The following is a 14,338-nucleotide window of genomic DNA, read 5'->3' on the forward strand; positions in this document are numbered from 1 at the left end:
CAACCACCATCACCACTATCTCCTTGAGAAACTTCTATCCCTGGCTACCACAAGCAGGTACCAATGCCTCCCTCCAACAATGGAATATACCTCCTCCAAAAATATTCTCCAGCATCTCCAACAACCTCCACCACAACCAAGGCTTCCATCATGAACCAAAATACCAACTAACCTTCCCTTGTCTAGTCAACCATACGCATCTTGGGTGTAGTCTACCACAACACCGCAATACGTACCTGCAGCACAAAAAGAAAAACATTGTTACAACTCAAGTCACAACAACATGTAAAATGAACCAAATTACAAGGAAACAGAGTCACAGTGATCTAGGTTCTAACTCTACTGACCTGACCTGACCTGACCTAATATGACTAAATGTAACCTGACCTAACTAAGTTGATGAACACAACAAAGAAAGTCACCAGGTAGATGATGAACACAACAAAGAAAGTCACCAGGTAGATGATGAACACAACAAAGAAAGTCACCAGGCAGATGATGAACAGAACAAAGAAAGTCACCAGGTAGATGATGAACACAACAAAGAAAGTCACCAGGTAGATGATGAACACAACAAAGAAAGTCACCAGGTAGATGATGAACACAACAAAGAAAGTCACCAGGTAGATGATGAACACAACAAAGAAAGTCACCAGGTAGATGATGAACACAACAAAGAAAGTCACCAGGTAGATGATGAACACAACAAAGAAAGTCAGGTAGATGATGAACCAGGTAGGTAGATGATGAACACAACAAAGAAAGTCACCAGGTAGATGATGAACACAACAAAGAAAGTCACCAGGTGAACACAACAAAGAAAGTCACCAAAGAGATGATGAACACAACAAAGAAAGTCAAAGATGATGAACACAACAAGGTAGATGATGAACACAACAAAGAAAGTCACCAGGTAGATGATGAACACACAAAGAAAGTCACCAGGTAGATGATGAACACAACAAAGAAAGTCACCAGGTAGATGATGAACACAACAAAGAAAGTCACCAGGTAGATGATGAACACAACAAAGAAAGTCGTCAGGTAGATGATGAACACAACAAAGAAAGTCAGATGATGAACACAACAGGTAGATGATGAACACAACAAAGAAAGTCACCAGGTAGATGATGAACACAACAAAGAAAGTCACCAGGTAGATGATGAACACAACAAAGAAAGTCACCAGGTAGATGATGAACACAACAAAGAAAGTCACCAGGTAGATGATGAACAGAACAAAGAAAGTCACCAGGTAGATGATGAACACAACAAAGAAAGTCACCAGGTAGATGATGAACACAACAAAGAAAGTCACCAGGTAGATGATGAACACAACAAAGAAAGTCGTCAGGTAGATGATGAACAGAACAAAGAAAGTCACCAGGTAGATGATGACACGAAGAGACAACAATGAAACAAATAAAATCACAAGTCGATGAGGAATTTGTGACAGGGAGACATCAAAACACACAACCTTGACACAAACAAAAACAAATACACAAGGCTGAAAAAAACACAAACACACAACCTTGACAAAAACAAACACACAACCTTGACAAAACAAAACAACCCTGACATCCTCACATAAACAAACTCACACAATCACTCCTTTACACAGCCACACGACAAACACTCAATTGGGGGTCAAAGGTCACTGGCAAAGACACAAAGGTCAAGGCCACATAAAATTAATGGGCTGAGTCAGGTGCTGAGGACACATGGATCCAGGGCGAGGTCACACAGGGACAATAACCACATGAGGTCACATGAGGTCAACTCCAAGGTCAAGACAGGTCAAACCTCCAGACACCATCGTTAGTCCTGGGTTACACAAGGTCATGGAGGTAGGGGGGTGAGTACGAAGGGGGGTGCCAGACAGTGGGAAGAGGAGAGGGGACGGGCAGGGTACACGAGGGGTGCCAGACAGTGGGGCGGGGAGAGGTGGGTACAAGAGGGGTGCCCGACAGTGGGGAGAGGTGGGTACAAGAGGGGTGCCAGACAGTGAGGGGGGGGAGAGGTGGGAGAGGGGTGCCAGACAGTGAGGGTGGGGGAGGTGAAGGGTGCCAGACAGTGAGGGGGGAGGGAGGTGGGCACAAGAAGGGTGCCAGACAGTGAGGGTGGGGGGAGAGGTGGGTACAAGAAGGGTGCCAGACAGTGGGGGGAGAGGGGTACAAGAGGGGTGCCAGACAGTGAGGGGGGAGAGGTGGGTACAAGAAGGGTGCCAGACAGTGAGGGGGGGGAGAGTGGGTACAAGAGGGTGCACAGTGGGGAGAGGGTACCAGACAGTGGGGGAGAGGTGGGTACATGAGGGGTGCAGACAGTGAGGGAGGAGGGAGGGTGCAGACAGTGGTACAGACAGTGGGGGGGGGAGAGGTGGGGGGGTGCCAGACAGTGGGGGGAGAGGTGGGTACAAGAGGGAGCGAGACAGTGGGGGGGGGGACAGGTGGGTATATGAGGGGTACCAGACAGTGAGGGGAGGAGGGGGTACATGAAGGGTGCCAGACAGTGAGGGGAGTGGTGGGTACATGAGGGGTGCCAGACAGTGTGGGGGAGAAGAATGCCAAAGTTGGGGGAGGGGCAGAGTACAAGAGGAGTACCAGACATTGGGGGGGTAGGAGGGTAGGAGGTAACAAAGACCGCTAGGATGTTAGGAAAGTATCGACCTATCGTTTATATAAGATGTCTAAGGCCATGTGTGTGTGTGTGTGTGTAGGCAGTTGGATCACTTGGCCACCTAACACCCACCACACCCAGAGCGCCACGCAGGAGGAGGCGAGCAGGACTGAGGACTTGTGTACTGGTGAGGTAAACGAACAGGTGCTGGGATGGCTCTCTCTCTCTCTCTCTCTCTCTTACATTATTGACATCTACCGCGCGCGTGTATGTATGTGTGTGTGTGTGTGTGTGTGTGTGTGTGTGTGTGTGTGTGTGTGTGTGTGTGCGGGTTTGTGCGTGTTCCAGTTTGAACACGACTGATGTACTGTACAATCGCCGACAAAATACTCTGGACATGTCTAGCAGCATCTAAGCCAACACACACACACACACGACCCTGTGTACATACTTGGGTATGAAATGTACAGGAAGACAGAGAGAGAGAGAGAGAGAGAGAGAGAGAGAGAGAGAGAGGTGGTGGTAGTGGTGGTGGTCGTAGTTGTGGTGGATAGTGGTAGTAGTTGTGGTGGTAGTGGTCGTAGTTGTGGTGGAGCGGTGGTGGTAGTACTGTAGCGGTGGTGGTAGCGGTTGTGGTGGTAGTACGTAGCGGTGGTGGTAGTGGTCGTAGTTGTAGTAGGTTATCCCAGTACTCAGTCAAGGTCACTTATGCCACCCACTGTCCACCACCCCCGACCACTACTACCACCATCCAGCCCCACCACCATCCAGAAGCACCACCAGCCTCTACCACCACCAGCCTCTACCACCACCAGCCTCTACCACCCACCAACCAGCTCACGACTGACAACAAAAATTCTCTCTTTCGTTTAATAATATTCATGACAGCTTCAAGAAATTCATTAACCATTTACTACTACTACTACTACTACCACACACACACACACACACACACACACACACACACACACACACACACACACACACACACACACACACACACACACACACACACACACACACACACACACACACACACACACACACACACACACACACACACACACACACACACACACACACACACACACACACACACACACACACACACACACACACACACACACACACACACACACACACACACACACACACAACACAACACAACACAACACACACACACACACACACACACACACACACACACACACACACACACACACACACACACACACACACACACACACGAAGGGACGCCACTTTTAATAGTTTCTTTGACTAACGCCAGGCAACGTCATTCAGCAGGGGAGGGGGTCCCTGTACCCAAGGGTTTAACGGTGTCACCTGGTAATAAAAAAGTCACCGGGCAACAAGAGTGTCATTGGCACCTGAGACAGTGCCACCCAGCCAATGTCGCACACCTGCCAGTGCCTCACACCTTGACCTACTCACCTGATACCCGGGGTATGATGCTGTACTATCTGACCACACCTGTACAAAAACACACACACACACACACACACACACACGCGCGCGCGCACAAACATTACAACTGCATCCAGCCTATATGAACACGTACTGACAGCCCAATCCCAACCATTGTAAAAATTATGAACAACTAGTAGTTAATCAGTGTGTTGACTCCCAGCCAATCTTACTTCTGTACTACTATTATTCTGAAAATCCCGTTGAATGACCTTCTCTTAATATTATATATCATATTTGTACCCTTATGTTATTTATATATATCAAGCGATCCATTCCCATCTCTGCTGACTATATTTTCAGACCTTTCCCGATCTTTCAATAAACGATTAATTATTATTATTATTATTATTATTGTTGTTGTTGTTGTTGTTGTTATTGTTGTTATTATTATTATCATTGTTGTTATTATTATTATTATTATTATTATTATTATTTTATAAAACACACACACACACACACACAAAGCTAAAAGGAAGAAGGCATGAAGAACTGAATCATTATCATGGGAAGGTGTCCCCGAGGGCCTGCTGGCATATGCCCGGCCACACACTCACCCTGCCGCACACTCTCACTCTCCCTGCCACACACACTCACTCTCCCTGCCACACACACACACTCGCTCACCCTGCCACACACACTCGCTCACCCTGCCACACACTCTCGCTCTCCCTGCCACACACACTCACTCACCCTGCCACATTACACCATAACATGCACACAGCTGGTACACATGAACGTTAATAATTCTACTACTATATCGTGATGGCACCTTGACTTTACCTGCATTACGTCACAAGGTCAAGAAACACGCTGAAGTTAAAGTGAAAATTCATTTGTCTTAATATGTATGTAGGGGGAGGGGGGAAGGGGGAGGGAAGGAGAGGGTGAGATAGATGGGAGGTTGGGAAGATGAGAGGGAGGGGTGAGATGGAGGAGGGGAAGGATGATGGGGGAGGAGAGGGGAGAGGTGAGAGAGAGGGATAGAGGATGAGAGAAGGAGGTAGAGAGGGTGAGAGGGTGGGAAAGAGGGAGAGGAGGAGGTAGGAGAGAGGGAGGGTGAGAGGAGGCGCAGAATCAGGGAAAGGGGGGGGGACAGTGACCCAAATCTGGCACTTGTATTAAAGCCAAGGTTTCCACCATCGTAGAGTGAATTATTATTGTGTTTGTTAGTATGTTAGGGAGGAGGGGAGGAGAGGGGGAGAGGAGGAGAGGGGAGGAGGGGGGGAGGGAGAGGAGGAGGAGAGAGGGAAGGGAAGAGAGGGGGAGGGGAGGAGGGGGGAGGAGAGGAGGAGGAGAGGAGAGAGGAGAGGGGGAGGGGAAGAGACAGATAGACAGTTGTTGGATGGGTCGACTGACACACAAACAAATAGACAGACGAAGACATACAAAGAAAGACCAATTAAACGTAAATACACGACTGAGACAAACAGGCAGACAGAGAGAGAGGCGAAGATAGGAGACAGACAAAACAGATACTGGCTACACAATTGGAAAGACAGACAGACAGACAGACACGGTATATTTCAATGATCGAGATAGCTCAGTAAAATATATTGAGTCTATGTCTCTCCTCCATCCTCCTCCCTCCTCTATCCTCCTCTCTCCCCGTCCCCCCCATCCTCTCCCTCCCTCCCCCATCCTCCCCATCCTCCTCTTCACAGTCACTTCCTTCCTTTCCTCCCTTCCTTAATTCATCCCCTCCTCCCCATCCTCCTATTCACCTTTCCTCCCCTGATTAACAGCCCCTCCCTCGCCTCTAATGCCAAAAGGAGTGTACTTGACCTGATTCCTCCTCCCTTTCCCAACCTCCTTCTTTCCTTCCTCCCTCCATACCTCCTTTCTTTCCTTCCTCCTCCCTCCCCTCCCTCTCTCCCCACTTCCTCCCTCCTTCCCCACTCACCTTCCGTCCCTCCCTCCCAACCTTACCCCTTTGTTTACTCCCTCCCATCCTCCCTGTCCACTTGTCTCCTCCCCCCCTCCTCCCTGTCCACCGGTCTCCTTCCTCCCCTCCTGCCTGTCCACCTGTCTCCTTCCTCCCCTTGTCAGTCGAGTAATAGGTACATCACCTAGGCAACGGGCGCTGTGTGGGAGGTGAGTAAGTGTTAGAGAGAGACAGAAATAAGACAGAGAGAGATAGGCAGGGAGAATTATTATTATTATCAAGTACTTATCTATTAATTAACTAAATCTAACTTAACTTCCGTAAAAATAAAAAATAAATGAATGTCTTTGTTTACAAGTGAGGTTGAGATTTTGTCCGCTAGTTGGCGCTGGAGTACTACCAGTTTCGCGATATTTCCTCCAGGACAGACAGAACCAGAGACAAATAGACCCTCGTTCATCCTGTGTAAAGAAATACATCCAAGCCTATAGGAAGGATGGAATGTAGCACCGCCTCTCTCAACACAGGATTAGCACCAGCAGGGTTCAGTAACATGAAGCATCCTGTCTTAGGCGGTGACCTTCCTGGGTTATAATACTGGTAAGACTAGAGTATCCTGTTGGTCAGCTCACTCTCTCAAATTATTAGCCTCGGGGTCAACACCACCACCACCACTACTTCCACTACCATTAACACTATCACCACTACTACCACTGCCACTACTACCACCAGGTGAGGCCCACAGGTCGCCACAGTTAATTAAGACGCTGAAGTTGTGTTCGTATATTCTCTCTCTCTCTCTCACAGAATTTGACCTTGATAATGTTTGGGAGAGAAGTTGGTTAAAGTCCCCTGCACTGAGGCGGCGGCTCTAATTAACACACACACACACACACACACACACACACACACACACACACACACACACACACACACACGCACGCACGCACACACACACGCACGCACACACACACGCACACACACACACACACACACACACACACACACACACACACACACACACACACACACACACACACACACACGTACATATACACACACATACACACACACACACACACACACACACACACACACACACACACACACACACACACACACACACACACACACACACACACACACACACAGAGTTATCAACAAACTCGACCCAAACAAACAGTACGGTACCGATACGTGTCTCAAGTTACATCCCCACAACCAGTCAATTTCCCGCCAAAAAAATGATCATCTGGCTCCCAAACTTTGCGCGGGAAAAGTATAGGTAGTGAGAGGGCAGGGATCAAACACCTCTTATACTGTACTCACTGGGTGCATTATACAACCGTTCATTTGTTTGTAAGTTAGGATCTGCTTACGTTAGTTTCCCGCCAGAATGATCAGCTTAGAGGATCAACAAACTTCTGGCCGGGGGGGAAGGGGGAAACTTGTCTTGCTGAACGAACCCAACTTGGCGCGCAAATAAACTACTCTACAACACGTAAGTTAGGAAGTATTTCTACCTTTGGTGCATTAGGCGATCTTGTCTACTGTTTCCTACTAAAAATGGTGTTCAAAATGGGTGATGATTCTGGCGGGAAACTGTCAAAAACAAGTCCCCAAACAGGTGACAGTTCTGGCGGGAAAATGTCATAAACTAACCTGGAAACAGCTAATAATTCTGGCGGGAAAATGTCATAAACTAACCTGGAAACAGCTAATAATTCTGGCGGGAAAATGTCATAAACTAACCTGGAAACAGCTAATAATTCTGGCGGGAAAATGTCATAAACTAACCTCAAAACAGCTGATAAATCTGGCGGGAAAAACTATCATAAACTGAAAAAACAACAACTGATAATTCTGGCGGGAAAAGCGTCCAAAACACACCGACACAGACTCACGTTCCTATAACTGTATTTATGAGAACAAAACCACCATCGTCTGACCTGTGTACAAAATTTCCCGCGAAAATACAAAAAAAAAAACACACACTTCCTAACATATAAAACCTCCCAAGACATAAGACACATTCATAAAAAAAATAATAGTAAATAAAAAAAAGCTAAAATTTCCCACCACTATATTTTGCGCGGTCTGTCAACAATATTTCCCGCGAAAAGTCTGTTAAGCCTCCAGCTGATCACTTGGGCGGGGAACTGTCGTCAACTAATAGTAATTTGTTCACGTGAATATCACTTAAAACACACGCCTAAATGGATGTGTATGTGTATGTATGTATGTGTGTGTGTGTGTGTGTGTATGTGTGTGTGTGTGTGTGTGTATGTGTGTGTATGTCCATTGTTGTCATTTAACGACCATCTATCTATCTGCCTGCTTCCGGAGTCACTGTACCTGTATCCGGAGGTCAATACACCTGTACAATATACCCGGAGTTACTGTAATTACATTCTGGTCACTGTACCTGGTATCAGGGGGCGTGTACTTGGTCAACAAGGTCACAGGTCACCACCACAACATACCTGGGGAGGAAGAGGAACCAGGTTAATACAGGTTACAGGTCATTACAGGTAAACAGTTACAGGGCAAACAAGCGGCACTGTTTACGCCTGAGTCATGATGGAGGTAAACATGTAAACAACGTAATTGGGTTGAGAGAGAGAGAGAGAGAGAGAGAGAGAGAGAGAGATTATTGACATAGGTATGACAAATATATCTTCATCGTAGGCAGGCTCTCTCCGACTCCACAATAACGGTGTCTTGACCACACTCTTCATGGGGGTAGGAAGGGCGGAGTGGGTGGATGATGTGGGTGGGTGGGCGGGCGGGCGAAGGGTGGGATGGTTTGGGATATCCACCAATCGGGGTAAACTCATGTGTAAAACAACGGCAGACAAGTTAACAGAAAGACAGCTGAACAGAGAGGTGGGGGCAAACAGACAAGAATACAGAGGTAAAAAGAAAAGCAAAATGACAGAGATAGACAGGTATAGACAGGTAAACAGTTATATCAAGTAAACACAAAGGTAGACAGACAGACAGGTATCAGAGTGACGGTACCCCACCCTGTACTTCCTGTCACACGCCCCTATTACTGTACAACCCGTCCTGGTTTTTGTGACGGGTAAACTCTACACCGTCACGTGTTACCCAGCGTTACTCCCTGGTGCTGACCGCTTCGACACCCTTGTAACACCCGGGGTAACAAAAGCAATACTATCTCACGTGTACTAAGAGAGAGAGAGAGAGAGAGAGAGAGAGAGAGAGAGAGAGAGAGAGAGAGAGAGAGAGAGAGAGAGAGAGAGAGAGAGAGAGAGAGAGACAAGTGAATGGGTGGAGGCGAGATAAGAAGAGATAAGGAGAGCAAGATAGAGAGATAGAGAGAGAAAGTGATCCAGATAGAGAATACTGGAGAACCTCAGAGACAAGAGATATGATTATTTGGTTGATCAGCTCTCTCTCTCTCCCCCTCTCTCTCTCTCTCTCGTGTGTGTGTGTGTGTGTGTGTCACGACTAAACCCGGTAAATGAGGTAATGAATGTGGCGGTGATGACCCTACCAGTCCTGACATCATCATCGCCACCACAGGTCTGACATCACCACCTCAGTCCTGACATCACCACCACTGCAGTCCTGACAACACCACCACCACAGACCTGACAACATCACCACTACAGTCCTGACAACACCACCACCACAGTCCTGACAACATCACTACTAGAGTCCTGACATCACCACAGTCCTGACATCATCACCACCACAGACCTGACATCACCACAATCCTGACCTCACCACCATTAGTCCTGACACCACCACCACCACAGACCTGACATCATCACCACTGGCACTACTTGGCACTCTACCTAGCACTACCCCTAGGTATGGTTCAAGGTGCCGCCGCAGCATCACTTGCCATCAACTTATCTGAGGGTTGGTGACTACGGCCCCCCACTCCTAGACGCTTCCGAGGCTGTGTTTACCCCCCACTCCAAGACGCTTCCGAGGCTGTGTTTAACCCCTCCCCACTCCAAGATGCTTCCGAGGCTGTGTTTACCACCCCCCTATCCTCAGTTTCACCCATTAACATCTCTACCATTATCCCTTCCCCCCTTAAATATATAACCAAGGTATCTTATGTCCCTCATTCTTTAATATTCCCTCATTTCTCTCATCCCTTCTGCCAATCTTAGTCATTCTTCATTTGTTTTTCTCAGTATAACTTCAGATTTTCTCTATGTATATCAGGACTATACATTCCAAAACCTTCCAGCTATACGTTAAAATATACATATACTGTAGATATACCAGTATACTCTTCCTAATACGTTATAATATACAAATACCAAGAGGCAGGTGAGGCAGGAGGAGGTGGACGTGGGATGGTTATGTGGTGAAGCAGCAGGTAGTACAGTGACGGCCCCTACGGCAGCCCAGCCCGTCCCGCCCCACTGCACGGAGGGGAGGGAGGAGGGAGGAGGAGGGCGAGAGGAGGAGAGAGGAGGAGAGTGAGATGATGAGGTAGTGTGAGGTAACCATCACTCCAGAAGGTCATTGCCCCTAACCAGCTTCAAGAATGTGCTCATACTGACTCAATCTTTATAATAAACACGAGAGTCAGTCAGTCAGAGATACAAAACTCTCTCTCTCTCTCTCTCTCTCTCTCTCTCAGGCAGGGAGGGAAGAAGTGTAGAACCATGTCATTATCACACACCGTGAGATCTTCCACACCCTAGCACCAGTCAGACACTCCAGCACCAGTCAGACACTCCTAGCACCAGTCAGACACTCTGGCACCAGTCAGACACTCCTGGCACCAGTCACTGGCTCAGTCAGTCACTCCTGGCACCAGTCAGACACTCCTGGCACCAGTCAGACACTCCTAGCATCAGTCAGTCACTCACATAGCAACAGTCAGACACTCCTAGCACCAGTCAGACACTCCTAGCATCAGTCAGTCACTCATAGCTACAGTCAGACACTCCTAGCACCAGTCAGACACTCCTAGCATCAGTCAGTCACTCCTAGCACCAGTCAGTCACTCCTAGCACCAGTCAGTCACTCCTAGCACCAGTCAGTCACTCCTAGCACCAGTCAGTCACTCCTAGCACTATTCAGGGAAGATGTGGGACGGAAAGAGTGGGAGAAAGGGTGAAAGGGAAGGGGTGAGAGGGGAGGGGACAGGAAGAGGTGGGACGGAAGGGGTAGGACAGAAGGGGACAGGGAAGGGTGGGACGGAAGGGGACAGGAAGAGGTGGGACGGAAGGGGACACGGAAGGGGACAAGGAAGAGGTGGAACGGAAGAGGACAGGGAAGGGTGGGACGGAAGGGGACAAGGAAGAGGTGGAACGGAAGGGGACAGGATGGAGGGACGGAGGCGGTGTTCCTGCAGTGTTTATCAACTAAGGAGGAAGTGAACCTCCTGTCCCGTCCATTACCGTCCCTCCCTCCTACCCTTCCCTCTCTCTCTCTGTCCTTCCCTCCTTCCTAGCCTCCCCTCTCTCCCTCTTTCCCTCCACCCTCCCCTTCCCTCCCTCCCTCGCTCTACCACAATTAGTTACCATTTCAATACGTCATACAAACTAACACAACATATATCAAAAACATAAATACAATGAAAACAAATTAAGTTACAAAATGTTTCATAATTTTTTTTAAATAGATGTACTCCATCAGGTTGTTGTTGTTGTTGTTGCATTTTCTGCCGAAGTAAACTGTTCGAAAAAAAATAATAAATAAACAAAATAAATAAATATTGAAGTGATAACCGTGGTAACATTCTCAGATGTTCTTATTACCACCATGCTATTGTACTATTCCAGATGTTACTAAATATTACATAATACTTCCTTGAGATAAATGTATAGTATATATCAGGTGCCTCAAAGAGAGCTCAGGTTCTCAACTGGCTCAGCCATGTTAATATTGTTATTATTATCCACTATGTATCTGTGTTTTTCTGGCTAAATAAACTGTTACAATTCAATTCAATTTCAATTCAACTTAAAAGAACAACAACCACAACGTAAATGATTCCGGGACTTAGAAACGAAGAGTGCGGGGAGATATGATAGAAGTATTTAGGTGGGTGAAAGGAATCAATAAAGGAGATATAGATAAAGTTCTTATAATATCCGAGCAGGATAGGACTCGGAGCAACGGATTAAGTTGGATAAGTTTAGTTTTAGGAGGGGGATAGGAAGGAACTGGTTCACAAATAGGGTGGTGGATGAATGGAACAAGCTTAGCAACTTTGTAGTAAGTGCTGGAACGCTGGAAAGTTTCAAAAGGAGGCTAGATAGATTCATGGATGATAGAGAGTGGTAGGAACTCTCGACAGGAGCTGCCATGCACAGAACTACCGGCGTATTACAGACTCCTTATTTTCTTATGTTCTAACAACCACCACCACTATCAACCAAAACAACCACCACCACTATCAACCACCACTACCACCACCAGCATCCCACTAAACAAACAGGTCTCCTCCTCCGCTGGTCTGACTCGCCCACCTCCTCTGGACCAAACGGGACGTGTGGTGGCGCTGCTGGGGACAACCTACCACGACCACCGTTATACTGTGTGTGTGTGTGTGTGTGTGTGTGTGTTCTAGGTCAATTAACACCTCGCGGTTCGATCCTCCGCTACTGTTGACTGCTTCCTCTTCCTCTTCTGCTCCCTACACACACACACACACACACACACACACACACACTTCTCCACATTAACACCCTCTCACGCCCATCCTTCCACCTAATACTATGGACCCACCCTCACACCCACCCCCTGTCACCCACCCCTCCACCCCATCAACCCCTACACCCACCCCTCCACCTAGTACCCCCACCCCATCCAACCCCTACACCCACCCCCTCCACCTAGTACCCCCACACCCCCCACACACCACACCCCACCCACCCCACCTACCCCCCATCGACCCCTACACCCACCCCACCTAGTACCACCACCCCATCGACCCCTACACCCACCCCTCCACCTAATCCCCCACACCCCCCTAGTGCCCCACCGACACTCACAACACACCAATACCTACACAAGGACACATCTGGGTCAGCCTCAGAGTGTACTTACATCAGTTCATATATTTACACTGATTTATTTTAACATTTGCCTATTTCCCCTTTCGTTTGTTTTGTTTCTCGACATTTGCTTATTCCATCTTTCTGTATTCCGGGTTTCGTTATGTAATTTCTCTCCCCTGTGTATTAATGCTCGACACACATACACACACACACATCCATAAACACATACAGTACACACATCTATACGCACACACACACACACACACATCCATAGTCTCTCTCTCTCTCTCTCCGTAAACAAAGACAGCTACTGATAGGGACTCAGATGGCGGCAAACAATGACTGGTGGACACAATCTCTCCTGTTTACATGTGTGCCAAATGTAAACAAAGGGTGTGTTTACAGATGACGTAAGAGCCAAACAAAGAGTTCTGTTGATCAGGAAGGAGACAAAGAGTTCTGTTCATCGGTTCATCAGGAAGGAGACAAAGAGTTCTGTTCATCTGTTCATCAAAAGACAATAAGCTCTGTTCATCAGGAAGGAGACAGTTCTGTTCATCGGTTCATCAGGAAGGAGACAAAGAGTTCTGTTCATCGGGAAGACAAAGAGTTCTGTTAATCAGGAAGGAGACAGAGTTCTGTTCATCGGTTCATCAGGAAGGAGACAAAGAGTTCTGTTCATCTGTTCATCAGGAAGACAATAAGCTCTGTTCATCAGGAAGGAGACAGAGTTCTGTTCATCGGTTCATCAGGAAGGAGACAAAGAGTTCTGTTCATCTGTTCATCAGGAAGACAATAAGCTCTGTTCATCAGGAAGGAGACAGAGTTCTGTTCATCGGTTCATCAGGAAGGAGACAAAGAGTTCTGTTCATCTGTTCATCAGGAAGACAATAAGCTCTGTTCATCAGGAAGGAGACAAAGAGTTCTGTTCATCTGTTCACCAAGTAGACAGAGATGTGTTCACCATCAAGCAGACAGACAAACGCTCTCCTCTTCTCTATGTAAACAGCACAAACAACAAAGGCCTCGAGCAGTGAGTCTACTACTGGCGTGTAAACAACTGGTAAACAAAGACTGCTCTATTACAAACAAAGGTAGGTGTGTGTGTGTGTGTGTGTGTGTGTGTGTGTGTGGAGGTAGCAGTGTACTGGAGGGAGAGAGGACTAGAGCTTGGCACTAACACGAGGCTGTGAAGTCGACACTCCACCTTAAACCTACCCGGGATGTCCTCTTTCCCTTCCCCTCCTCCTCCCCTTCCCCTCCCTCCCTCCCCTTCCATTCCCTCCCTTCCCATCATTGCCTGCCTCTATCTCTCGCCCATGTCTCCTTCCCTCAGCCTCCGATCCTTCCC

The 14,338-nt window shown here is 47.6% G+C and overlaps 1 protein-coding gene across 1 annotated transcript; it reads right to left on the reverse strand.

Moving 5' to 3' along the window:
* Positions 1-212: 212 nt before the first annotated feature.
* LOC121853480 (keratin-associated protein 5-11-like) lies at positions 213-7,094 on the reverse strand (the record flags this gene model as incomplete). Its single annotated transcript, XM_042347622.1, has 3 exons — positions 213-236; positions 3,564-3,875; positions 6,867-7,094. Coding segments are annotated over 3 exons (564 nt in total), but the record flags the coding sequence as incomplete, so codon positions are not given.
* Positions 7,095-14,338: the final 7,244 nt, after the last annotated feature.

This window comes from Homarus americanus, unplaced genomic scaffold (assembly GCF_018991925.1).
Source record: "Homarus americanus isolate GMGI-L3 unplaced genomic scaffold, GMGI_Hamer_2.0 scaffold4896, whole genome shotgun sequence".
NCBI lineage: Eukaryota > Metazoa > Arthropoda > Malacostraca > Decapoda > Nephropidae > Homarus > Homarus americanus.